The sequence below is a fragment of the Lycium ferocissimum genome, chromosome 9, assembly GCF_029784015.1.
Source record: "Lycium ferocissimum isolate CSIRO_LF1 chromosome 9, AGI_CSIRO_Lferr_CH_V1, whole genome shotgun sequence".
Classification (NCBI taxonomy): domain Eukaryota; kingdom Viridiplantae; phylum Streptophyta; class Magnoliopsida; order Solanales; family Solanaceae; genus Lycium; species Lycium ferocissimum.
Window position 1 is genome coordinate 56,019,910 of NC_081350.1, and position 27,680 is coordinate 56,047,589.

Sequence of the window (27,680 nt, forward strand, 5' to 3'; positions counted from 1 at the left end):
ACAAACATTACCTTCCTACAGGGGCGGCTCAATAAGATCAGTGGTCTAAAACCAACTTTAACAGGAGGCCTTATTTTTTCTTCTCAATATTTTTTAAAAGAAAAATTAACAAATAAATCTATTGTAGGAATAGGCCTCATCCTCCCTTAACTAGAGGCCTTGGGTTCGAGCCTCAGAACAAAACATTTTTGCTCGGGAGGGCTTCCCTCTTTAATTGGCCTTGCGTGTCTCAAAATCGAATTAATCGGAAAATTCAATACAGTTACCGAACAGCGGATGAAAAAAAAAATGGAGCCCCCAAAATTTTGGGCCCTAAAGCCCCCGCTTTAGTGGCTTGGTCCTCTAGCTGGCCCTGCGTTTCTATGACAAAGAAGCACAAATTTTTTTTTTTTGCCGTTCGTTTATTTTTTCTCTCATTTAAGTGCTATACCAAAAAGTTCAAAAGTCACTTATTAATTATATTTTCTTAGTTACACCTCCCTCTTAACTCTTATTTATCCACCTTTTTTTTCCCCTCCAGTTTAGGAAGCCCAAAAGTCTATCATTAATTGTCTAAATAATTCCACTTAAATGGATGTTGACACCAAATTTTTGACCTCTCATAATTTATTTTTTACCCAAAATCTTTGGATATCAAACGGAGTGAAGAATATATTTTGTACAAGTCAAAATGACTTTATAAAATTTATTTAGATAATATTTTGCTATATCTTTTGGCAAAGTAACTTCTATAATATTATAAATCATTTGGAAATTAATCTACATATTTTTTATAATTAATATGGAAATTTGCTAAAATCAATCAACGGAATAATTTAAAACAATTATTTATTTAAATGCTCAAATTATCAGAAAAATCAATTAGCTAGCATTTTACTCCGTTTAATTCAAGAAATCTGATTAATTAAACGAATTAATCATTTTAACCCTCAATTATTAATTTTTCATATTCAACTTGTTAGAATTTATCATAATTAATTGAGTGTTTAATTGCGATTAATTCCATAAAATTATTTATTATTTAATTAATAGTGGCTACAATTGAAACAATCAATTATTGTTTAATTATGGCCCTAATTGAAAAGCCAATTCTATGGTTTAAGTTTAACTAAGGTCATTTTTGCAAATTAGCTCTTAATTGGTCTGTTATTTATAATCTGGTTATAATTGAAATGTTCAATTAATTGAAATTTTTTCAAATGTGGCTACCTATTACGTGTTGCATATTTACCCCTCCCTATATACATATATACATGGATATACACCGGTGTATACATATACACATGTATATCACATGTATATATATAATGGACTACCCGTTGTATCTTTTAATTAGCCTGGCCTGGTCCATTAAGACCGCAGCCTGGCCCACGAACACGTTTAAGGGGAGTAATACCCCTTTCATTCTCATTTCAAAGGACCAAACATGTCCCTCTCATTCCTCAAGGGTTTGAGGAAAACCTTAGCGCCACCTTGATTTCCTTTTTCTCTCTCTTCGTCATCCATGCCTGAAATGGCAAAAACTCAGAGAAGGACAGAGTTTGCTAGTCCTTGCAAGGCCGATTTGAGCGAAGCATTAGATGCTTCCACCACTTTTCACCTAATGCAATCCCAAACGCGGTATAATCACCCCCATCTCTCTATTTTTTTTTTTTGCTTTTCTGTGTATCAAACGGTCAAAACTCTGTAAATGTTTAATTATTTTTGTTTGCACTTGAATTCAAATTCTCGTCTCCAATTGGTTCATGAAGAACCGGTCGGTCAAGTTCATTTGGTCAAGATTTGACCCTTTATTTATTTGATTACTCGATTCTCAGCCATTGGATGTGGTTTAGACATGTAATTCTCAAATTACAAAACTCCCACATCGAAAATGAGCTAGGGTTTCTGAGATTTTGGGGTTCTGTAAATAGAACCCCCAATTTGCACTATTGGAAATCTGGCAACTGAAATATCACTTGCATACTCAATATACTTAAGTTTTTGAGCTTTCGCTTTTAAGAATGTAATAGTTTGAGTTAGTCTAAATTTTAAAATATTTTTCTGTTCTTGTGTGAGTTTGTGGCTGAGTGTTAGGGACTAAGGAGGCAACAAGTTTTTCCAAGTTCAAATCTCGACCTAGGCTGCATTCAAAACAGGTAATCCTTTTCCATTTTTAATTTCTTGTAATTTTTTTGCTAGATATGAATCATCTGTTAATTGTGTGTTTGGATTAGTTCAATTATGTATTTAGCATTATTAGTTAAAGTTTTAGTAAATATGTGTTTGTTTGTGTGTTAGCTTAGCATCATGTACTGTGATTAATATCGTTTGTTTTGAACTCTGGCTATATAGTTTAGATATGATTAGTGTATGGTTGTAGTAGTCTCTCATGTATGATTTGTAATCCCGCTACTTAAATTATGTTGGATTAGTCGCATGTTTGATTAACCTAGTAATGCTAATGGGTCAGATTCAGTATGCATATGTTAGATATTAGCTGTGTTTGAAACTGTGTATTCTTATGAGTTAGAGATGCATAAAAAAACCTATTGTCCCTGTTTCCTATGTGGTGCTGTCAATCTGAGGCTTGTTTAAGCATGTGAGTATGTGGTTTGATGGATATTGTGTCAACTTCAGCATGCTGTTTGGTCAAAACTATTATTAAAAATACTTAGTTTAGTCAATTTTTTTGGTTTGGTTGGTCTGCATATGGTTTCATTGTTTGTTTCCTGATAGTATAGAATAGCTTCTGAGCATATATGAGACTGGTTTTGGTTAAATGCAGCTGGCAACTAAAAAATGGTCGTTTTAAAGGATTTGAGTTTTATCTGCATGACATTGTTGATAAATCTTGATGTTGATTTGCATACAAACCTGTCTAAGTCTGCCTAGACCTAAAACCATTTTCATTGAGATTAAGTGACATTTGACCTGATTTATTAAGTGAACCAGGTGTTGACACCTAATTTTTGACTTTCCATAATTTATTTTAATTACCCAGAGTCCTTGAATATTAAACAGAGCGAAATATGTATTTTTAGAAGTCAAAATGATTTTATAAAATAATTTCTATAATGTTATAAATCATCTGGAAGTTAATTTTCAACAATTATGATATATTTGCTAAATTTAATCAAGGAAATAGTTTAAAACAATTGTTTATTTTATTGTTGAAATTATCATAAATCAATTAGCAAGCATTTTGCTCCGTTTAATTCAAGAAATTGATTAATTGAATGAATTAATCATTTACCCTCAACTCTTAAAATTTTTCATATGCATTTGTACAATTTGTTAGAATTAATCATAATTAATTAATTGTTTGATTTTGGTTAAATTCCATAAATTGTTTGTTGCATGAATAATAGTGGCTATGATTGAAATAATCAATTGATAGTCTGGCTTTAATTGAAATAGGCAAATTCATTGGTTCAAATCAATTTAGGTCATCGTTGCAAAATTAGCCTTTAATTATTTGATTAGTTTGATTTTCATTAAATTCCATTAAAGCTATGTTGGCAATTTGAGTCTATTTGCATAATTAACTGTGCTTATTAATTGTTTATTTGGTTAATTAATCTTAAGTTGACTATGATTAAGGGGTTAAATTAATTAATCTTTTCTTAATTGTGTTCAGTTATTAAAATAAGTGTCAGGCCCTCGTGCTTATACACATATATACACGGATATACTTGAGTGTACATGTATATCACATGTATATACATATGTATTTAGGGCCCATTTTTCCTATCTCTTTAAAGCTAGCCAAGCCCGATCCAATAAAGACCACGACCCGGCCCAAACCAAGTCTTAAAGGGGTAATACCCCGTTTTATTCCTTCAGCAACCAAACGAACCTTTACGCATAAAAGAGGGTTTCCTTAGCTGCTCTCGGTCTCTTCCTTTCTCATACGCCATTTGTTGCCAAATATGGCATCAGAACAGTGTACTATTGCTTGTTTCAGAGATTGGTCATCCGCTTTGGGTAGAACAATTAATGTTCTACCCTCTCTCTTACCAAACGCCACCGTTGAATCACCAAAGAGGTGAGGTTGCCCCTCTTTTATGCTTTTGCTGCATTTTTCAACGGTCATAGACTGCTTTCTCTTAATTATTTTTGTTGTATTGTGATTTGAATCCGCGATTCCTATTGGTTCTTGAAGAATCTCGCAGATTGACTATGCTTAAGCCAAATCTGGCCATTAATTTGCTTATATGTTTGATTTCTGGCTGTAGGATGTGGTTTGGAGAGAAGTTATTTTAAAAATTGCTATACTCCCACATCGGTCACAAATTAGGGTTTTTGAGAATTAGGGGTTCTATATAAAGAACCCCATTTCTACCATTTGAAGAGAAAGCAACTGAAAATATCACTTGCACACAAAAAGACTCGAAATACCTAGGGTTTCAATCAATTTGAGACCTTTAATTTTTCTAAGTCAAGTTAAGTTTTTATATCTTTGTTCTTCTTTGTTTTGTGGCTGAGTTCTGAGCTTGGGTGGAGTAGCTAGGGGTCTCCAAGTCCATTCTCAACAAAAAGGCTGCACAAAAAAGAGGTAAATTCCCTTTCTTTAGTTATTTCTGTTCATTTTAATTATTTGTTATTTATGTTGGTTTTGCTATTTAAGCTATGTGTTTAATTTTGTGTTAGTAGCAAGCATGATTAGGATGATTCTGTGGTTTTAATTATAGTAGTAAACGTGATTAAAGGTTGAAGTTATGACCTTTATTTAAGGTGATTAGTAGATAATTAGTATGTCTATACTATTTAAGTTAGAATCATTTTTTTAGATATTGTGAGCATGATTAGGGTAAAAATATGGTAACAAGGTTGTGATATTTGATTGAGGTTATAAGAATGTTATTAGTAAGCTTGGTTAGGAGTCTTTGGCATGCTAGTTAGGCAAATTTATCACTGAAATGCTTCTCTAAGTAGCCTGTTAGTTGATTAATTGGTCTATGTATGATTTAAGAGCACCTATTGATTTTTGTTGGCATGTTTAACCTCTAAATGATGGTTGTTGAGTATATATTTAAATGTGTATTGAGACTGATCTTCTGTTAATATGGTTAACTATAAAAAAATGATGTTATCTTAAGGTGTTTTGAATACTGCTTATGTGTCCTTGATGTTAAAACATGGTAATAACTTGCATGTAAGTTTGCATGAGCTTTTCTAGACCTGAACTGTGTTTAATGATAGTTTATTAAACTAAAATGGGAGTGGGTTGAATAGATCATTTGTGTGCTTCTTACAATGTTCAAATCCAAGCCATGAAGTGTTTGTAAATGATTTTGCCACAAATATAGTCTGTATGATCCTATAAACTAGAGGATATGCTTATTAAGGTTAAAAAGTGCTTTAAATTCAGATTCAGTACCTTTGCATATGTACAGTGTCCTGGTTGAATCTTGTAAAGATGTTAAGGTTCATGTTTGATAAAAGGGTGATAATTACCTGCTATTTGAACACTCTCTGTCAAATTTAAACTTGTTTTACCCTCCCTAATATCATTTAGGAGCATTGTATGAATTAGATGAGTGTAAATTCCTATGTAATACTTGTTTGAACTTGCAAAAATGGTGGTGTTGCTATATTAAAGCTATGTTTTGTTCAATATTGAAGTAATATTAGAATGAGAATGTCAAAATGCATGTTCATATGATAAGACACTATGCACGATCCATGATGCATCCATGTGCCTTCATGTGTTAAAATATTCATGGAGCTTATACAATTTGAAGTTTGGTACATGCTTTCAAGTATTGGAAAGACTTCACTTGACACTTGGTATATGAATGATTGTGAGTGTGACTCACCAGGACTAGGGGTTGGGTTGAATATGAATCGGTTATTGGTTAAACATAATTTGAAGTTTGGTACATTTGCTTTTTCAATTCAAGTATTGGAAAGACTAAAATGAAAAGAGATAGTAGACACTTTTACCCTATCTTATCTATATGAATGATTGTTGGAGTTGTGACTCAAGACAGGACCAAAAATAAGAAAAATTAAATTAATAATTAAAAGGAGAATAAATTATTTATGAGTTTATTATACATATAAATAATTATAAATTTTATGTATATAATTATCGGTTTGGTTCGGTTATTTATTCGGTTATTTTTACCATAACCATTCTAGGTTTTCAAATTTAAAACCAAACCAAACCAAACCAAATGTCGGTTTTTTTATTCGGTTTGGTTAAATTTTCGGTTTGGTTTTGGTTTTAACATAGGAAAAGGAGAATAAAGTTTGGAGTTTCTAGCTAATTTGACCCTCTAACTATTAAGAATAAGTAGGAATATATGTATACTTGCATTCTGAGTTACCCTTTAAAAAAAAAAACCTGAATTGATAGATAACACTTTGCCTTCTAATAATGAACTTTAACTCTGCTAATCCTGAATTGTGCATACTGTGCACATGATTTGGTTTTTCTTTGTATATTGTCTCACATTCTTTTATTCTGCTTGCCTTTTGTCATAAAATGAAATTTCAAAACGTTGAGGGCCTTGATATGCTTTCCTCATGTTTTTTGCCTTAAAATGATTGATTTGCTTCATGATGTACAAGGGGATATACTCAGACATACAAAGTATATCCAGTTTTCTATACTTGTAGGTGTACAAAACTTGGTATATTCAGTATATCATGGGTAAATCACCCATGTAAACCCACAAAACATATTGGTTTTGGTGTTAGTGTTTTGTTTAGTTTTAGGCCTCTTCTCCTATGTTTTATTGTTGGGCCTCGGCTTCCTCTGCTATCATGTTATTCTGTTTGGGCCACAGTCTTGGGCCAAAGTTTGTTCTGGTTTGTATCTGTTAGTTTTCATTGGATTTTCCTTGAGTATGTGATCATGTTTGGGTTGTTTTCTTTAAAAATGTGAACTTTGCATAAGTATGTTTGTCATTATAGCATGCCTTGTAGAAAAATGAGTAATTGAAGCCCCAAAACATTTGTCTAATCCTATTACCTTTTTTACGCTGCATGTGACACCTCTACGAGCCATTTGGGCCATTGATACGCTTAAATTACACCTTTAATTAGCGTAAAGCGGATGATGTCAAGTATAGTAACTCAATTAGGTTGGGGTCGAATCCCACAGGGAATATGGTGTGAAAAGGTTACTAAATTTGTAGAATGCTTAATTTAGATCTAATGTCTTAATCCGATGATTTTTGTAAAGGTTTGATTGTATAGGACTAATGGATAACTAATTTCTTAGGAATGTAATCTAGGATAAAAGAAACCAAGGTTGTGTCCCCCTTTAGATAGGGCATATGATCATGGGTATTGATCTCGAGATACTTCTAATAGATTGCTATATGAATGCACTTAACCTCTATGCGAATCTCTACTATTTCCCAGTAAATAAAGACTATTTCTTTCTATGATTTTCCCAAATATAAGAAAGTGATATGAAGAACGGTTAACTATGCCAAGTAAATTCTTCTTATTCCTAAGTGAATTTATTAAACAAAGTTTAAAGCTTTGAGTTCTTGTTATTTATTCTTACCAACCCTAATTATTTTCCCAAATAAATCAAGGGTTATGTCTTTAATCAATGTTTGCAACCATTAACTATGAATAAAGAATTAAGAATAAATAAAACCTAACAATCCATTATGCATATAACAATTACAAATCCAATCACAAAACACCCATCATTGGGTTCACAACCCTAGTAAGGAAATTTAGTTACTCATAGAAGAAGAAGAACAATTAGAAATAATTGAGATTATAATGCTTACGAATTGATTGCTTGGTATTGAGGAGAAATTAATTCCAATTGTTTGTAATCCAAAAGACTTCAAAAACTATGAGTATTTAGTACTAAGAAGAATAAAAATTGAAATCTGATGTGTTATGTACAAGAAACCTATATCAGGTATTTATAGGACCCTAAGTTGTGAGAAGTGAAAAGACAAAATTGCTCGTCGGGTCCATTCTACAGTCCGTAAATTCGTTATGCGGACCGTTAAATTGTCTTGCTTCACCGTCGAAACGATCTCTTGTTTTTCTACGATACACTTTGACGGACCGTCAAACATTATGCGGTTCGTGTAATTGTTCTGCAGGGTGGATCTTCGATGCACTGCTTACTGTGACCATTATACGGTCAATTTGACGTTTCGCAAAAAGTTCTGCGGTCAATCTAATTGCTCCGTCAAATTGCCTCTTCAGTGATATGTTATTTTCTCCACTTATTTATGCATTTTCACCTAATTCTCCAACATTTGCCATCAAAACACTTAATACCTGAAATTCAATAAAAACACGTAAAATAACAGACTTGCTTAAAAACAAGTAAAACTTATAGCCGAAAAGCATCTTGTGGCGTAAAATCACGCCACATCAGCCATCCTTCTGCATATGAAAACCTGTTGGGCCCGAGGTCCAATATAACTCCTTGATCGAGTCTGTGAGATAAAAATTGAAAGGGAAGCTAATATTATTGAAGGCCCAACCATGGGTGAAAATAGCCAACTGGTGAGCTTAAGTAGGCCCACCAGCCTAGCCGCCTCATTTATATTCATTTATATGTATGTATATGTAATATGTAAAAACGCGTGAAATATTAGAACCCTTATGCATGTTTAGAATATAGGAAACGCATAGTATTCTAGGAAGTCACCCTAAAAACATTTTGCAAACTCGGTTGGTCATAAATCTGCATAAGTTTGATACTTAATTTAATTTTGACCGAGATTTAAAATTGGTTTTACATGGCAACAAGGCTAAATGATCGTTAAATAAGCTAAGTTGCAACTTTTTGGCCCTCTTCCCTTAGCGAAATCTGATGACTTAACAGGTTTTGGGCCCTAAGCCCATTATTAACATTTTTCGAACTGCTTATTGGATTTCCCACCAGAGTTGAGTTAAAAAAAGAAAAATGATCTCAAGTGTAATAGTTTGTGGTTAAAACTTGGATAAAACTTTGAGAACAAAGAGGCGCCTAATTTGGAGATTTTTTATATGACAAGGACTGTGATTATGGACTTGAAAACTTTCAGAATTTTTTTTAGAGCTGACGGGTCATGTCACGACCCAATTTCGGGTTCGTGCGGGCACCTACCTTCCTACCTTAGTAGGCGAACCCTATCATGTATACAACGTTCAATCACACAACATCTCATTAAAAACGTTTTATAAGTAAGAAATACAGCAGAAATCCATTTATAAATATTCAATAACATAAGGTGTACAGGTTTACAACAACACCTATTTACAGACTTGATACGATTTCCCATGACCTAGTTTAGACTAGTACAAGAGTGACTATTGACTTAGATTACCATTACATTCTACGACGCATCCTCCGTCCCGGATGAAATGGGAGAAGGCCTTCCGGATAGGCATCGTGAGTTCCTCTTCACATAAACAAATACCTGAAACAATCTACACTACAAAAAGGGTGTAACAAGTGCAATATCAGTACAAAACATGCGTACTGAGTAAGTATCATAGGCCGACAATGGTTAGTGGTACATATCGGTAAAGAATTCACGAATAATGATGATAATCACTAAATCAGATCACATATCCCAAAACAGTAGATCACAACGTCAATATAACTTAAGTCACAACTACTCTTCAATGAATTATAAGTTGGCCAAACACCTATACTGATTCTCAACATCTTTGTAATTCATGCACTAACAATGATTTCGGGATAACATCGGAATTGGCCATGCAACAACGATGCCCGAATATAACCATCGGACATTAGCCTCCTCACAATCACTCAAAAGAGTTTGTCAAATATCAATTTCACAAATCAACGATTCCGGAATTGAACCTCGGACATCAGTCTCATCACAATCACTCAAGTAAAAGAGTTCATCAAGTATCAGTTTTGATAAATCAATGATTCTGGAATGCATCTTCGAACATCGGCCTTTTCATAATCACTTAAGTAGATGAATTTATCAAATACCAGTTTCACTCAATCAGCGATACCGAATCATCACCCTGTATTGGCCAGGCATGATAAATATGAGAAATGCATGCAATGCATCTGTCAATCATTAACAATCAAGTCCAATATCAGAAGTACCTCGACGGGGTGCGCCAATAACATATCGCATCACCATACCAACAGTGGGTATGCCAATATATATCAGGTTAAGTACCGATAGTGGGTACGCCAACATATACCTATAACTCAAGTACCAACAATGGGTACGCCGACATATATCGAGCACAAATACCAAAGAACGGTATGTCAATTCTATCAAAATCAGGACGACAAACAGACCTCGATATCTACCAACTACACATGGCATCAAGCTAACACAATTAAACAATCAGGCACGTATAACGGGGTGGCTAGCCCCAACACACATCAAGTCAATCATTTTAACATACGGTATTACTATTTCCCTAATCGGCATATTTGCTTAGGATAAGAATCTCATCCTACACTCGAGTCATTCATCGCCATTTGACTAGGACATCTTTCGTTACCGTGATACATTTTACATTCCCAACTAGCGTCTAGATTTCACTACAATAATTTCATCGATAGGCATAATTAGATTTCGTCCGTTACTCCCAAGTTACATTAATCCACCGATAATCAACAAGCCACATCAATACCTAAGGAGTCTACAGGCCACTAGCCCGAACAAAGAAGTCACACATAACAATACCAACCTAAGGTTCTGTGCCATATCTTCAATTTCCTATACATGCATTCTCCGTTTCTTCTGCACAACAATACGAAAAACTAACCGTAGTCTACCGAAAAGAAAGCCGTAACCTACTTCATGGCCGAGCGGGTGCCATGAACATCCAATGACGCTTCAATTAATCACCACCGCGTAATCCATACGAAAATCTTGGAGACAACCATGAGACCCAAGAGTAGAATTCACTATTAGAGCTTTTTCCAAGTACTTCGAAATTGCTAAGGTAGATATGAAAATTTATTCTACCTATAAATTCACTATCATAATGCTAGATGATCAATCACCTTCTTTTATGACTTCGTGATACTATTTCAAGTTACTAGCTATGTCAAGTTGCCATTCCTGGTTTATTTCAAGAAACCCATTTTCAAGATCTAAAGGAGAGACTTATTTGTGTCTTGATAGGAGATAAAGGTAAGATTAGGAACCAAGTTGGGAAATGAATAAGGGAAAAATAATCCAAGGGTTTATTTCTAGAAGACAAAGGATTCTTCTTTTTGGGAACTTAAGGGAATTTGAGATACCCCTTTATGACTCTAGACAAGAACCTTTAATGAGAATCAATGCTAGGATGAATGAATGGAAGAAGTTAGGGGGATAATCCTCCCTAAGGAAGTATCATTTTTGTCTCCAAAATTGCTCCAAAGGCGGCTGGACTTTTTAGGATTTTGAAAAATGAAACCAACTCTCAAAATATCACTTAAATAGGTAGATTCACTATTCGTGACTGCTGGGGCGGTCTCATCACTGCTTCAGCATCAAAGGGACCACTGGGGCGGCCGTTGAGAATATTCGGCTATGTCGCTTTTGCGGTTACGAAACCGCTGCTGTGGTAGCGCTGGGGCGGCTAGCATGGCGCTGAAGCGAAAAACTGGGCCCCTCGCGCGTATCTCATATTATTTCCTGATCAAATTCACAGTTCCCAAGTTGCAAGAGAAGGTTCAAGCATGTCTCCAAGAGCCGGCGTCACGACTATTTGAAATTCATCGTAACAATGGAACGGATCGTTACATCAGATACCAATTAAACAACCGTTCGTCTCCGAACAGCAAGGGCTCGTCAAGGGTAATGACTAAGGTAAGTTTTAAATAATTTTTTACACATAGGCCCACCGGGAACACATGGGTAAGACTTAATCGCAGTTACAATCAGTAGACTGGTGGATTTAACTACTGTTTACTGCCTCTGCGGTTTGTCCGGCGCTTCAGCAGTACCGCCGAAGCGGCCGATTTGCCGCTGGAGCGGCTGACGGGGATTCAGAAATATAAATCCTTTCCCCTTCTCCACCTCTTCCCATTCCATAACCACTTCCCCTTACCCCCGACTCTTCTCCCACTCCCAACTGATTACAAACTCTCAACCTCCCTTTTCAACCCCATAAAATACCCTTAACCCGCTCCCACTTCAACCCACACTCAATTCTAGCCTTAAACTATAACAAATTTCTCTCTAAGATGAAGGAAGAAGAAGGCTTTCATGATCTTCCACCACCATCACCAACCACACCCGAATTTCCTAACTCTCGAGGTAAGAATTTTCTCCTCTCTACTTGTAATAGAGTAATGAAACACAATTTTTGGGTCCTTATGCTTGATTAATGGGTTTGTTAACCGCCTAAGTTGGGGTTTTTGGTTGATGGGTTCATGGGGTGTTGATAGGCTGAATTTTATAACTAATTTAGTGTTAGGGTCGTCTAAACATCGAATGTTGCATAGTTGGTGAACAGATTTGGACCTAAAAACTCAAACATAGTAAAGAAAATTTACTCAAGAACTTGTTCGGATATTCTCGAAATCTATGTTGGTTTGTTGTTAGAACAGTCCCTTAATGGACTTTGACTTCGTGCACACTGGTTTTTGGTTATATCCGTGCTGGAAAATGATGTTTGGGTTGTCATTTGGGGTCGTGGACTGAAATTTCTCGATGGGTCTGTTGGGGACGACGATACAGCTTCAGCGGTACCGCTGTAGTGGTCGCCCTACCACTTTAGCGGTCAAGGGGAAATTTGCACATTGTCACTATAGCGGTCTACTTATCGTAACGAAGGCAAGTAACGACGATACTGCGGTTTCTACAAGAAGCGAGATTCTTTGACTCTCTCGGGGGGAGGGGGGGGGGGGGGGGGAATTTCGTTCGGTTTTTCAAGTTGTTCCCTTCTAGACTGATACAAAATTGCTAAGATGTGAATCTAACACCTTCCTAAATCCCTTGCAGGTAAAATGGCGCAAAATTCGAAAGAAATTCAACAAGTTCAAGGCGAGGAGGAGGTTCCCGCTTATGAGAAATTTCCAACACCCGAGAGCTACCAGTTGTACTTACAGTAGTTGCCCATGTCCGTATTATTAGAGCGGGGCTTCAATATAACCAATGGGGACAAACGGTCTTCGGATTTTCTCGCTTGGTTAGATCGAATGAAGCAGAACCGTCTGGTTGAGGATCCCGATTTTTGCAATGTAAGTTGGGTGAGGGAGTTTTACGCTATGTTGCCTATGGTGGACTGGGATTCTCCTTTCCCAGAGATCGTTATCGGGGGGTACTAGAGTGAAGGTGAGACCCATGGCCATCAATAGGGTGTACAACTTGACAATCATCCAGAGGAGCCCCTTGCCGCTAAGGCCGCGGAGCAGGACTCGTGGTGGTTGTCTTCGGTATTGGTTCATGAGAGTGAGATGAGGTATGCCATTTGGGCCGACGGTAAAATTGCGATTTCTAGTGACTGTTTTATTACGGAGGCAAAGAGGTGGTTGAACATTATCTCCCGTAGGGTGCGACAGTCAAAGAATGTCCGGGATGTGACTTACCCTCGTGCTTTGGTTGTTACTTGTATCCTTGCGGACATACCAGTTAATGTAGGTTTTCAGGTGGTCGCGGAGTGGAAGGGCTTCTCGAGAAAGGATGTGCGAGTCTGATGTTCCCATTCTTGATCACCTCACTATACAAGAGATTTAAGGTGCCCAGAGAGAAGGCGACGGACGAGTGGGCCCCTAGTGATAACCTCTTTCACCCGCTTCTGGTGAAAGGTTGGGGTACTACCGTTGTTAGCTGGGATAGTAGAAAGAGGAAGAAGGTTAGTGATGCCCGGGAGGGAGGCAGCGGGGCTGAGGCTGATGACGAGATCGGTGATGAGGGCGGTCAGGAGACCGAGGTCGGGCCTCTTGCCTTCAGGGTCCTTTTAAGCGCATCGATACGCGCTTTGATAAGATGGAGGCCATGTTTCGGGCGATGTCCATGCCAGCTAGTGGTTCCAGTTTATCAGGTGATGCTGCCGCCTTTGTCACCAAGGATGAGATGAAGGGTTATTTCAACACCCAGGAGACTATGGGAGAGTCTTTTGCCTCCATGCTGACAATCTATTCCACCTTGGCCATAGATCACAGAAAACTGCGGGAGGAGTTTGATGCTGAGGTTGCATGGAACAGATCCCAGGTCAAAGTGTTCGTTTATAACTGGAGTGGGACCAAGGCCATATGGGACACCATGCGCCCTGGCGTGTTGGTTCCCATGGGCGACGAGGACGACTTGGACAGGTATTCCTTCCTAGAGATGCACCATGAGGCTGGTGGTGCGGCTGGGTGGGTGGAGACAGTTAGTAGCTCTGACGATGATGACGCCATGAGCAAGATGGATGATTAGAGACCCCTTTCCCCCCTTTTCCTTTTGGTGATGTTATGGTTGCCCATGTCGGGTTCTGCAGTTTTAGACAATCTTTCTTTTCCTTTGGTTTGTTTTGTTCCTCCTATTTGGATGATGTTGTGTTTGGTCTTCGGTCAGCCTGGTTCATGGCTCATGTTTGGATAATTGTTTTGTGATGTTGAATGCTTAGTTCCTTTCTTTTGGTAATAGTAATCGTTTTCGTAGTAGTGACTTGAATGATTTTTTCCCTTGTCGAGCTTGTTGCGACATAACTGCTACTTTTGAATTGCTGCTGCTGTTTATCTGGTCTGTTAATTGACTGAAACAGAGGAAATCAAACTGGGAACAGGGGAAGGTTCAGGTCTCTGATTCTGGTAGTACCGCTTCGGCGGTCTCTTAGACCGCAACAGCAGTCCCGCTTCGGCGGTACTTGGGCCGCAGAAGCGGTAGAGGGGAAAAATGGAAGGAGTCACCTTAGCTGCTATATTATACTAACTTGGATCGATTCGCGACTAAGATCTTAACTCGACCACGCTCCACACATATTAGACCAAATTTCAATTACAACTTGCTTTTCGCGCATAGATACCAATTGGGCACACCGAGATACCAATTTGATCGGAGTAGCACATTTTGAAAGAAAGAAGAGATATTTTTCTAGATGCCCTATTTTTCTAGATTCCCTATAGCCTCCCGTGAATGGGTACGGACGTATACGTGCCATTCCGCGAGACTCTACTAGACATTGCTCTTGTACCTAGTAGACCGGTAACCTGGGATCTGATATCAACTTGTCATGACCCAATTTCGACTTGGTGCGGGCACCTACTCTCCCACCTTAGTAAGCGAACCCTCTCATTTATACAACGTTCAATCACACAACATCTCATTAAAAACGTTTGATAAGTAAGAAATACAGTGGAAATCCATTTATAAATATTCAATAACATAAGGCGTACAGGTTTATAACAACACCGATTTACAGGCTCGATACGACTTCCCATGACCTATTCTAGACTAGTACAAGAGCGACTATTGACTCAGATTACCATTACATTCTAGGACGCATCCTCCATCCCGGATGAAGTGGGAGGAGGCCTTCCGGATAGGCACCGTGAGTTCCTCTTCACATCAAACAAATGCCTGAAATAATCTACAACACAAAAAGGGTGTAACAAGTGCAATATCAGTACAAAACACGCGTACTGAGTAAGTATCATAGGCCGACAATGGTTAGTGGTATATTTTGGTAAAGAATTCACGAATAATGATGATAATCACTAAGTCAGATCATATATCCCATAACAGTAGATCACAACGTCAATATAACTTAAGTCATAACTACTCTTCAATGAATTATAAGTTGGCCAAACACCTATATAGATTCTCAACATCTTTGTAATTCCCAAGTCGCTTGTTCTTGGTTTAGGAGCGAGGTCATTGTTACTGCATCTTTTTATCCTACCTCGCTTAACAATTTACTACTAATGTTCGGTTAATTTAACAGGCATAAGTCAACAATATAATTCACTATCATAGAGTCCAAATATTCATCGTCGTCAATGTATAGCATCTAACCCAAATAGAATATTATGAGTATATCCGATTCAATCCAATTACCACGATAGAATCATCACAATACGATCATCACAACAGAATCATTAAGATCTAATCATCACAACAGAATTGGCACAATACACAATAGAATTGTCACAATATAATCATCACAACATCCCTATCAAGTCATAATGCAATGCAATGCAATGATGGTATGAATGGGATTCCATGCCATGTAATGAGGTGTACACATGTACTTCAGATGGAAATATCGACGTTTCGGTAGCACAACCTAGCATGACTCGCCAAGTCTAACTGCAACCCATCCCGGATCTTTGCCCAACAGACAGACGGGACCCTGACTAATTGCTCACAGGGGGAGTCTCACCGGCACCACCCTGGGGGACCCGCGGAGTCCATGCACTAACAACGATTCCGGAATAACATTGGAATCGGCCATGAAACAACGATGCCCAAATATAACCATCGGACATCGGCCTCCTCACAATCACTCAAAAGATTTTGTCAAATATCAATTTTACAAATCAACGGTTCCGGAATCTAACCTCGGACATCGGCCTCCTCACAATCACTCAAGTAAAAGAGTTCATCAAGTATCAGTTTCATAAATCAACGATTCCGGAATGGATCTTCGGACATCGGACTTTTCATAATCACTCAAGTAAAAGAGTTTATCAAATATCAGTTTCACTCAATCAACGATACCGGATCATCTTCGGGTATCGGCCATGCATGATAAATATGAGAAATGCATGCAATGCATATGTCAATCATCAACAATCAAGTCCAATATCACAAGTACCTCGACGGGGTGCGCTAACAATGTATCGCATCATCATACCCACAATGGGCATGCCAATATATATCAGGTCAAGTACCGACAGTGGTTACGCCAACATATACCTATAACTCAAGTACCAACAGTGGGTACGCCGACATGTATCGAGTACATATACCAGTAACGGTATGTCAATTCTATCTAAATCAGGACGACAAACAGACCTCGATATCTACCAACTACACATGGCATCAAGCCAACACGATTAAACAATCAGGCAGGTATAACGGGGTGGCTAGCCCCAACACACATCAAGTCAATCATTTTAACATACGGTATTACTATTTCCCTAATCGGCATATTTGCTTAGGATAAGAATCTCACCCTACACTCGAGTTATTCATCGCCATTTGACTAGGACATCTTTCGTTACCGTGATACATTTTACATTCCCAACTAGTGTCTAGATTTCACTACAATAATTTCATCGATAGGCATAATTAGATTTTGTCCGTTACTCCTAAGTTACATTAATCCACTGATAATCAACAAGCCACATCAATACCTAAGGAGTCTACAAGCCACTAGCCCGAAAAAACAAGTCACACATAACAATACCATCATAAGGTTCCGTCCCATATCTCCAATTTCCTATACATGCATTCTCTATTTCTTCTACACAATAATACGAAAAACTAATCGGAGTCTACCGAAAGGAAAGCAGTAACCTACTTCATGGGCGAGCAGGTGCCACGAACATCCAATGACACTTCAATTATTCACCACCGTATAATCCATATGAAAAGCTTGGAGACAACCATGAGACCCAAGAGCAGAATTCACCATTAGAGCCCTTTCCAAGGACTTCAAAAATGCTAAGGTAGATATGGAAATTTATTCTGCCTATAAATTCACTATCACAATGCTAGATGATCAATCACCTTCTTTTATGACTTCGTGACACTATTTCAAGTCACTAGCTATGTCAAGTTGCCATTCTTGGTTTATTTCAAGAAACCCATTTTCAAGATCTAAAGGAGAGACTTATTTGTGTCTTCAATGGGGAGATAAAGGTAGGATTAGGAACCAAGTTGGGAAATGAATAATGGAAAAATAATCCAAGGGTTTATTTCTAGAAGACAAAGGATTCATCTATTTGGGAACTTAAGGGGTTTGAGATGCCCCTTTGTGATTCTAGACAAGAACCTTTAATGAGAATCAATGCTAGGATGAATGAATGGAAGAAGTTAGGGGGATAATCTTTCCCAAGGAAGTATCATTCTGGCTCCAAAATTGTTCCAAAGGCGTCTAGACCCTTTAGGGTTTTGAAAAATGAAGCCAAATCCTGAAGTGTCACTTAAATAGGCGGATCACTGTTCGTGACCACTGGGGCAGTCTCGTCACTGCTTCAACGGTGCCGCTTTTGCTTTAAAGGGACCGCTGGGGCGGTCGTTGAGAATTTTCGGCTATGCCGCTTTTGCGGTTACCAAACCGCTGCCGCGGCAGCGCTGGGGCGCCCAGGATGGCTCTGAAGTGGCAAAACTAGGCCCGAGGGGCCCCGATCTAATCTTTCGTGAGCATCTCATATGATTTCCTGATCAAATTCACAGTTCCCAAGTAGCAAGAGAAGTGTCACGACCCTAATTACCGATCGTGCGGGCACCTATCTTATTATCACTAGCCCAAGTTCCTTCCATAGGTTGAGTCACTAATCCATAATTTAACTCAGTCAATGATCATATCAATACCACAACAACCATTTCAGCAAACACACCAATATCAGAAACAACGAGCCATATAATAATGCAGAATAAAATGTAATGATATGCACTGCAAAATATAATGATGTGCAATGCAATGCCTTGGCCAAATACACACTGTACACACATGCTACTGATGTCATAGCTCAGTAGTCATGACTTGCAGGGGACTCATGGTGTCCATGTACCACTCGTTCCGGATTCACTTCTCGGACCCGAGCATAAACCTCCGCTCCGGAACGAACTTCGAACGCGGGCCACATTAATATATCCCTTATTTTCGGAACGAACCTCGGACCACGAGCCATAATCTAGGTTACATATGTTCCTTTCCATATATATATACATAACGGTATTTCCTACCCTCTTATTATCCATGCTCAAATCATCAAGTACCATGCATCAAATAGTATCACAAGAAGATTATATTAACTTCTTGACTAATTTCACATCACAATGTATGTCTCAACGTATTCCAGTTCATTAGTATGTATGAACTATGAACAATTAGCAATATCAATGTCAAACACAAGGCATTATGCCACAAGCCTTCCAAACCATTTCCATCATGCATGAGTGTATGGATGCATAAATAAGTGTAAACGTGGTAAATTAATGTAACCAATAAAGTAACAGTGAAGGTAAAAGTCACAAAGACACAAGTCATATCAAGACTTGGATCAACTCAGCCATGAAATGAATCATACAATCGTCCCAACCAACATAATTGTCTATGTCCCTCTTTACCTCCACAGATAGCAAGTACGCTTCACAACTAAGTCTTGTATCACTAAGAAGCTCGACTTTTCTATATATTATCATCAACAGTAAATCATACATCAAGTGTTCATCTACATATTATCATAAATATATAAATCACAATTCAGGTCTAAACTCAGTATTCTTTCCTTTCTCCGATGATATGTGTCACAATAAGAGAGAACTGAGTACAATACGACAACTTAGGTAATCACGATATAACAGGGAAATAAGCCACCACCCAACAACAATCAACCTAGCAAAAATTCACCCTGAACCACCACAATATGAATACAACTACACCTCATATCTCAGTACATAAAATAATGGCGACGAGCCTACAAAATCAGAAATCATACCAATCTTGCTAATATCTAACCAAAACACCATGTCTGAAGACCTAGTCATGCTTTCTCCTATCAATTCTACACAATACATCCGTTTCGCTAATCAAAGTCTAACTAAAGTAAGCCATAACCTACCTGGAATGCCGAGCAACAGTCTCGAATCACCAAACCTTAGCCTTGCCTTCCTCTTTCTAGAACCTCAAAATGATTAACATCTATCAAATATGAATTCTATGTCAGAATACGAATCTAAGGATACCTATATTGCCATAGTTTTACGTAAAACCCAAAAATGAACCAAAAATAGCCAAACTCGAGCCCTAAGGGCAAAATTGTAATCTTATTGAAACTTCAAATACAATATAGTGACAATAGTAATCTACGAGTCTAAATGAGTCCAACGATACCCATATTGCCATACTTTTAGAAAAATAACCAAAATACCCCTACAATATGAATCCGGGTTCATGAGGGTAAAGCGAAAAATTTAGCGCATAATTATGATACCCATCATCTAATCTTAATTTCATGAAATTCTATTCATCACAAGATATCCAAATTCATTTTTTCTATTTTTAGCCTTGGGGTTCTTAATCCATTAGTTCTTCACAATTAGGGTGTAGGATGACTATGAGATGATGATAACGACAAATAAATAATGAATACTAGGTTAGAATCTTACCCCCAAGTACTTGTGAATGCTTTTTCATTGTTATCTCCTAAACCTTCAATTATTGAAGGTTTCATCAATTCTTGGGTTCTAATCTTGCACCCATCATTAATGGAGCTTAACCTTGTCATGGAATTTGAGGAAGGAATGATAATGAATCACATAAGGGTTTGCACTTACGTTCAAAGAGGAACTTCACCCTCGCCCTAGGAAAATAGCCTCTCACATCTAAGGAAGTGTTTTTGGGTTTAGGATGGAAAAAATTGAAAAAAAAAAAAGACATTAAAAATGGACCTACAGCCCAGTTGGTTGCTGCTGCGGTCACCAGACCGCTACGACGGTCACTAGCCCGAACGAAAACGGGCATAACTCCCTCATCGGAAGGCTAAATGCAATGATTCTTTTTCCTACAGCTTCGTAATTTCGATACGGATCTAATGGTTCAAACCTCACCCAAAAAAAGGTCGGATGATTAATGTGGAGCCATTTATATCCACAGACCTTTGGCGAAAACACCGAATACGAGCGCGACAAAACCCAAACCCATCTGAAACTCTTTGGAACCTCACCAAAACTTGTGGACAAGTTCAAAATCATCATATTAACATGTTGAAACTTTCAAAACATTGACACGGGGTCATCCTAACACGGCGTTGACCGTGGTCAACTCTAACTCGTCAATTTAACTAGTTTCTCCATGAATGACTCGATTTACACTCGAACATTGCGGGAACCAAACCAATGACTTTATTAAGTCCTATATCATACTAACGCAACTTGGAGAAAGGTCAACAAGGATACATGGATCAAAACCACTGTAACGACCCGTTGGGTCATTATAAGAAGGTTCAAGCATGACTCCAGGAGGCGGCATCACGAGTATTTCGAAATTTACCATAATGACGGAACGGGTCGTTACAGGCCAAAGGACCAAAAACTTGTGGACAAAAAGGAAAAAGGATGTTCAGTTGGGCTGGTTTGAGGTCAAAACGGCTTTGGACTTAGAATATGGACTGATTACATGAGCTTCAACGATAAAATTGGACTTAAATAAATATTTGTGCTTTCTTTATATATATGCATACAAAAATCAGATATATATTCCATATTTTTCTATATATATGTATGATAAAACCCGTAAGAACTAAACTCATTTTATTATGACTAGAATAGTAGTGACTCTACTCGGGAGAAATCCCGGGTGTGTCCTATTAGGGCCCAAACCAATGGGCCATGACAAGTGCCCGAGCTCTACCTATCGAACACCCCTAGACACACATCCGAGACACAAACATGAAATATAGATGGGTCGTATATAACTTCTGACAATATCCTGCTATCTCATGTGCATAATAAGCGTAATGAACTGAAACTCTCTCTCTATATATAAATAAGAACAAAGGTTAAGAGAAAGAGAACAAAGGTTAAGAGAAAGAGATGAACAGTATAACAAATTTCGTGACTGGACAAAGTCCAGATTAAGATTTAAAAAAAAAAGTTACAGTTCATTTCTTGTTCAAAAAAAAAAAAAAAAAAAAAATTAAAAATTTGGGAGATAGACAGAAAATTAATTATAACTACATGATAAGAAGAAATATAGGAGTGCGGAAGTACCGAGTAGGATTGGTAAAAAAATATTTAAAAACAACATTAATTTCCTGCTTTGTCCTTTGAACTTTTCTTATTGAAAGAACTTATTGAAAAATTCACTACCCCCTATAATATTGGTATCAGAGCGAGACGATTTTTGGAACCTAAGACTTATCTAAAATTATATGAGAATATCTTTTTCTGCTAGAAGAAGAAAGCAAGCACCTGTACCTACTGTTAGACAAGAGTTAATGAGACAACACCCTTTTGCTAAACATATAAGTTTTCACCATCGCATGATCTATATTACTAGAAAAAGATTAGAAAACCTTAGAAGCTCAAGAAAGTTCCTTACCGAACACATTAACTATTTAGGCACAATTTATAGAGAAGAATGAAATCATAATACAGCAGTATTAAGTTTTCGAAATAATCTCCTTTGGGAAGTTCATTTTACAAACGACGCTATATTTAGAGCGAAGACTATATTAGACAATAGAACAACAAGTAAACTTTATGCCTTTAGGTTAATAGATGCAAGATCATTATTTAAAAATCAAACAAGAATTAAATAACCTATACCCAGAATATATTAAATTAAGTATTACCAAAGAAAATCAGTTAAGACTACAAGAATTAATAGATATAATATCAAGATTAGAATATAAGTTACTAGGATATATAAAATCTAGAAAGACCTATAAAAAGACCTCTTTTTAAAGGCTTTAATGATTTCACTGAGGCATTAGACTATGCTAGAGGAGTATTGAGACCAAACTATTATATTTCTCCAGCTCTCAGAGAAAAAAATCCAAATAGAACCCCTCAGTACGATATACAAAAAGACACAGTCAAGGTGATTTTTTGCGATCACTGCTCTACTATGACTGAGACTGTCTTATATATATATATATATATATGAATGACTGTGTAAGCCGACAAGGCTACCATAGATAACTGTACATCAAAAATAGAGGCCGACAAGGCCACATAACGTCCCACCATAACCGACATGTCTACAGACCTCTAATGGAATACAACTGTATAAAGGACGGGACAGGGGCCTGCCGTAACCATGAATATATGCAAAATATCGTACCAAAATACTAGACTGAATCTCATAGATAATGGAGTGCACCAACGTACCACTGAACTGGAGCCTTAAGAATATGGACCGCCAACTTGTCTATCCGAACCTGCATGGCATGAACGCAGCACCCCTAGGCAAAGTGATGTCAGTATGAAAAATGCATTGAATGTGTAAGATAGCAAGAAGACATAATAAATACTATATGAATTAGAAGGGATACGAGAATCAACCTGAACTGTAACCTGTCACTAAGAGCCATGAGTATGCATGATAATCTCTTGAAAACATGTAAATCATATATGCATATATACCTTCACCCATTCACTGCCCCCTCGGGCATCATATCATATTGGCCCCTTCGGGCATCATAATCATCGTATACCAGCTGATCAAGTGGTTTGCGTATATAACACCGTAGCCCTTCCCCTTTCCCATAAAATCATGATATATGATGTATGCAATGCATGACAGAACTAATAAGTCCTGGAACTCCCCTCGGAGGAACTTTCAAGCTGAACTCCTACATTATGAGAATCATTATTATTAACAGGTGACCCCTTTGGGACATTAGGACCAATCATGAAAGTGTATCTGAAAGATGATAACTTTATCTATGTCCCTTCGGGACGTAGGAACTCAAGGAACAACATACTTTAAAGCTCAACTATATGAATGACAAAGGATAGGCCACTCTAATGCTCTAAGAGTAGAGTTGTTATCGAGTAACGTTCAATTACGTTTTGTTTCATCTCATATAGGTCATGCCAAAAGAAAGAAGGGATAGCCTTAACATATATGGTCTTATCTCAACGACTCAAGAACTCAACTCGTATCTTTTCCTTGACCTATATGATAACAATAATGATACTATCGTTAACCATACAAACGATTCTCTTAATTGTATATTCTCTTAATTGTATAATGAAAATTTAACTTATCCTAAAACAAAATAGGCAATATCTCCCCCATTCTTCTCATCTCACCCAACTCCATATATCAACAATAACAACCAAAACAATCCAACAAGTATATATATCAATAACAAGATACCATGTAGTAACAAAAAGTCATAAACATTTCACGACGAGCGACAAGCCTGGATACGATTATCAAACACACTTCTCCAATCTTTTCTTTCTTTCAAAATACATATCAATGACAACAACAAGAATATACTCAAGTTACTCCAATAATTTCCAGCCACAACATAACCCAAAAATATACCTCAAATCAGCCCACACAACAACAACAATAACTTATCCGATTTCCAGCAATAAATTTCAGAGTTCCCATTTCACAATTTAGCTATGACCGGGATGAACTTAAATGTATCAAAAATAGAAAAATTCTTACCTCTTATGCCAATAACTATTCTTCTTCAATCTTACTTTACTTTGAAGAAATTACTATGATCCATAGGAAATTGACGTAATGAATCACGTAACCGACATGGCGATAACTTTTAAATCATTATTATTCTCCTCTATTTGTCACCTAGAACTTGGTCTCTCTTTTGCTTTCATAAGAACACGTTATTGCAACTAATTGAAGTGGAATATAGGTCTTTGACTTACACTTTGAGATTATATCTACTAACTAGTTGCATGAGGCCCGTGTCAAGCCCGGGCCCAAACTCATAATCTAAAAATAACAAAATTTAATTATTAAAATATAACTTATTTGTATCACATTTTTCTATTGTATAATTAATTTAATTTAAGAGCACATTAATCATGTCTTATTGGTAATTATTAAAGTTTCTTAGTCATAATTGAATAATTTTAAAGAACAAATTATTTATGAGGAAGTTTTGAAGGAGAATTAGCAAATACAAAGGGACACAATATTCAATATTCACTAAAGAAGTAAATTTTTGAAGGTTTAAAACAAAAAAAGTGTGTGTTTGGTATGGAGAAGAATAATTATCAAAAAATATTTTTTAATTTTTTCATATTGGGTTGGTCAAAATTATTTAAAAACATTTTCTCTAGGAGAAGCAGGAAAATCGAGTTCCACAAATGAAATTTCACATTCATTGTGTCTTCCCCGCCCTCCAATACACCTCATTTTTAGTACCCCCACCCCCGTAGCCCCCATCCCCACCACCCATCGCACCCCAGCCCCAACCCACATCCCATAGTACTTGTTTAGATTATATACAAATGATTTTAAGATAATATTTTTTGCTTACGTACCCATATAAGAAAATAAGTAAGAACACACTTATTTTTGATGAAAAATAGTTTTAACATAATATTTTCCTTCATAAACACATCCAAAGAAAAGAATTAGGGTACTAAGTAGTAAGATCTAATAAATGCTCGATTGAAATGAAATAGTGACTCCAAAGTTGCATAAATTTTAAGAAAATATGTAATAACAAATAATGTAAAAGGTACTCCCTTGATTCTTTTTTACTTGTCTCTCATTGACTCAAAGACTTATCTTAAGAAATTATTTATTAGGAGTAAAATATACTAATTACCCTTATTAATTATGCTTTGAAAATTTAAGTTTGATTATCAATAATTTATATAGTTACTTAATGATAAGGGTAATATAGGAAGAATTAATAAAGCTTTCGTGATTTGTTAAAATAAACAAGTAAAAAATACTCCCCTGTTTCAATAGTAAAAAAAGAGTTTACGAGATGGACCACGTTTTTCTTACATTTTTTAAATTATTTGAATTATAAAGTATCTTTTATTTTTTATATAGTTTCTAAATATATAAAGTATATTTTTACCAACTTGAAAAATTAACGTTTATAAAGTTTGATATCTCCCGGAAGGAGTATATTTTTAGACATACACGAAAGAAAAAAGAAAAAAAAGACATATGATAGTGGAGAGGCAAAATGGCAAAAAAAAAAAAAGTAAGCAGCCACATGGTGCAATCACGGAGGGCAAAGCATTATGTGAGGACTACAAAAAGTCCCACATTTACTCTTATATATAATAGTAATATGGATGTTATATAATATTTATTCATAAGTGTGGGGTCCATAACCTTGTTCCTTACTTTAGATAAGGGCACCTAATCATTTCATGCAACAATAAAATATATTTATATATAGAAACATGAGTTTCTATATAGTGGATCGTTCGATCACTAAAAAAAAAAAAAAAAAAAAAAGGTGAATAGAAAAATTATATAAAAAAAAAATTAAGGTGGGGCTTCACTCTTCTATAATAGTAGAGATTAAAAAAATTAAGGTAGGATCCACGTGTGTTGGGGTCCACGTGAAGAAGTAGGAGATAATTGCAATATTTAAATAATGATAATAAGTTCAGAAAATGGTAAAGGTACGCTTAGAGAAAATGTAAAGAAGTAAAGTTCGGGAAAAAAGAAATAACGATTTAAATTGAACACAAAAACTGCTAAAGAAGTCATAAAATCAAAAGATTTAAAACTTATACCTTTGGGTATAAATTTAGACACATTGTCTCACACCATAATGAGGAATAACATTATAAATTGTCTTCTATAATAGTAAATTTAAATAAAAGGAATTAAGGTGGGGCCCACTCTTTTATAATGGTAGAAAATTTTTAAAGAAAAATTAAGTTGGAGCCCACTTTTCTATAATAGTACAAAAAAAAAAAAAAATTAAGGTGGGGCTCTCTCTTCCGTAATAGTAGAGATAAAAAAAAAATTAAGGTGAGATTCAGGTGAAGAATTAGGAGATTCACTTTCTACTCATGTAAAAAATAAAAAAATAATGTGGGGATCCACATGTGTGTTGTGGGTCCTATCAAAACTTTTTCCCCATTTTTTAGGCTCATTGTCACTTATGCCCTTATTTTGTGTTGCTGTTTAATTTTTGTCCCTAAAAAAATTGTGGGGTATAAATTTATCTTTCTGCATCATAATATCTCACAATTTATGTTCCGCACCATTAAAAACTTATGGCCACTAGGCATAAAATTTAAGGAAAATAACAGCCTATGTCTATTTGGGAAAAATATTTACCTGAAATGACTCATATTTTTAATATTACCCAAAATAATCCTTTTATACATTATTATACACTTTTATATAAGATCGACATATTATTTACAGTAAGTGTATAATGTTGTATATCGTGTGTATAAACACTATTGTAAAAAAAGTTGTCCATATATATGTAAATTAAAAATATAACTACGTGAATATAATATTTTATGTTGGATTGTATATTATTGAAATTATTCCCAAAATTAATTGCTAAAGGCAAAAATTAAATACCAGCCCATTTGAAGGACAATTCGTGCAATTTCTTCCATTTTTTTAGTTTTTAATTTGTAATAGACAAATTCCCTTTTTAAAAACTAAATTATATAAAAGCACGAGTTGAAGAAGTGGATCGTCAACCAAGGGCAATTTGGTCAAAGCACTTGCCATTTCCATTAGTTAAAAGTAGAATCTTACTGTAGCTTAGTATTGAATATATTCGTACTTTTTCTATTTTGCCCTTGCTCATAAAAATTTCATCACACCAGATGATGTCATTTCAAGTGGCAGGTATTAATTATGTTTTTGGCTACGTGTCACTTTTACACTCCTTTTGCTTTTCACTATTTTATCATGCTAACATAATTTCACTTAATAGACAAATAACATTTGTGTATATGTATTAATGTTCATCTATATATGCATCGACAGTGCAAATTTAGGTATGTTTATTAGCAATATAAAATATATATACTATCACTACCAATACATAAATCTTTATAATTGTACACAACTACATACACATAGATACACTATATAATCCAAAGTGTTCGGTCAGTGCTGCCATCTAGTAACAAGATAAT

General features: G+C 36.2%; 1 protein-coding gene across 5 annotated transcripts in view; it reads left to right on the forward strand.

The window, feature by feature from the left end:
• Nucleotides 1–1,373: 1,373 nt before the first annotated feature.
• LOC132031336 (uncharacterized) overlaps nucleotides 1,374–27,680 on the forward strand; it is a 58,179-nt gene continuing 31,872 nt past the window's right edge. For 2 of the 5 annotated variants that reach the window (XR_009408238.1, XR_009408241.1), the window contains exon 1: nucleotides 3,482–4,537. Coding sequence is in view for 1 of the 5 variants with exons in the window: in XM_059421256.1 (XP_059277239.1) it covers nucleotides 13,881–14,312 (432 nt within the window). In the remaining 4 variants the exon portion in view is untranslated. Of the gene's footprint in view, nucleotides 2,139–3,481; nucleotides 4,538–12,893; nucleotides 14,497–27,680 lie in introns of those variants that run through there. The other 3 variants (XR_009408239.1, XR_009408240.1, XM_059421256.1) reach the window with 3 other exon arrangements.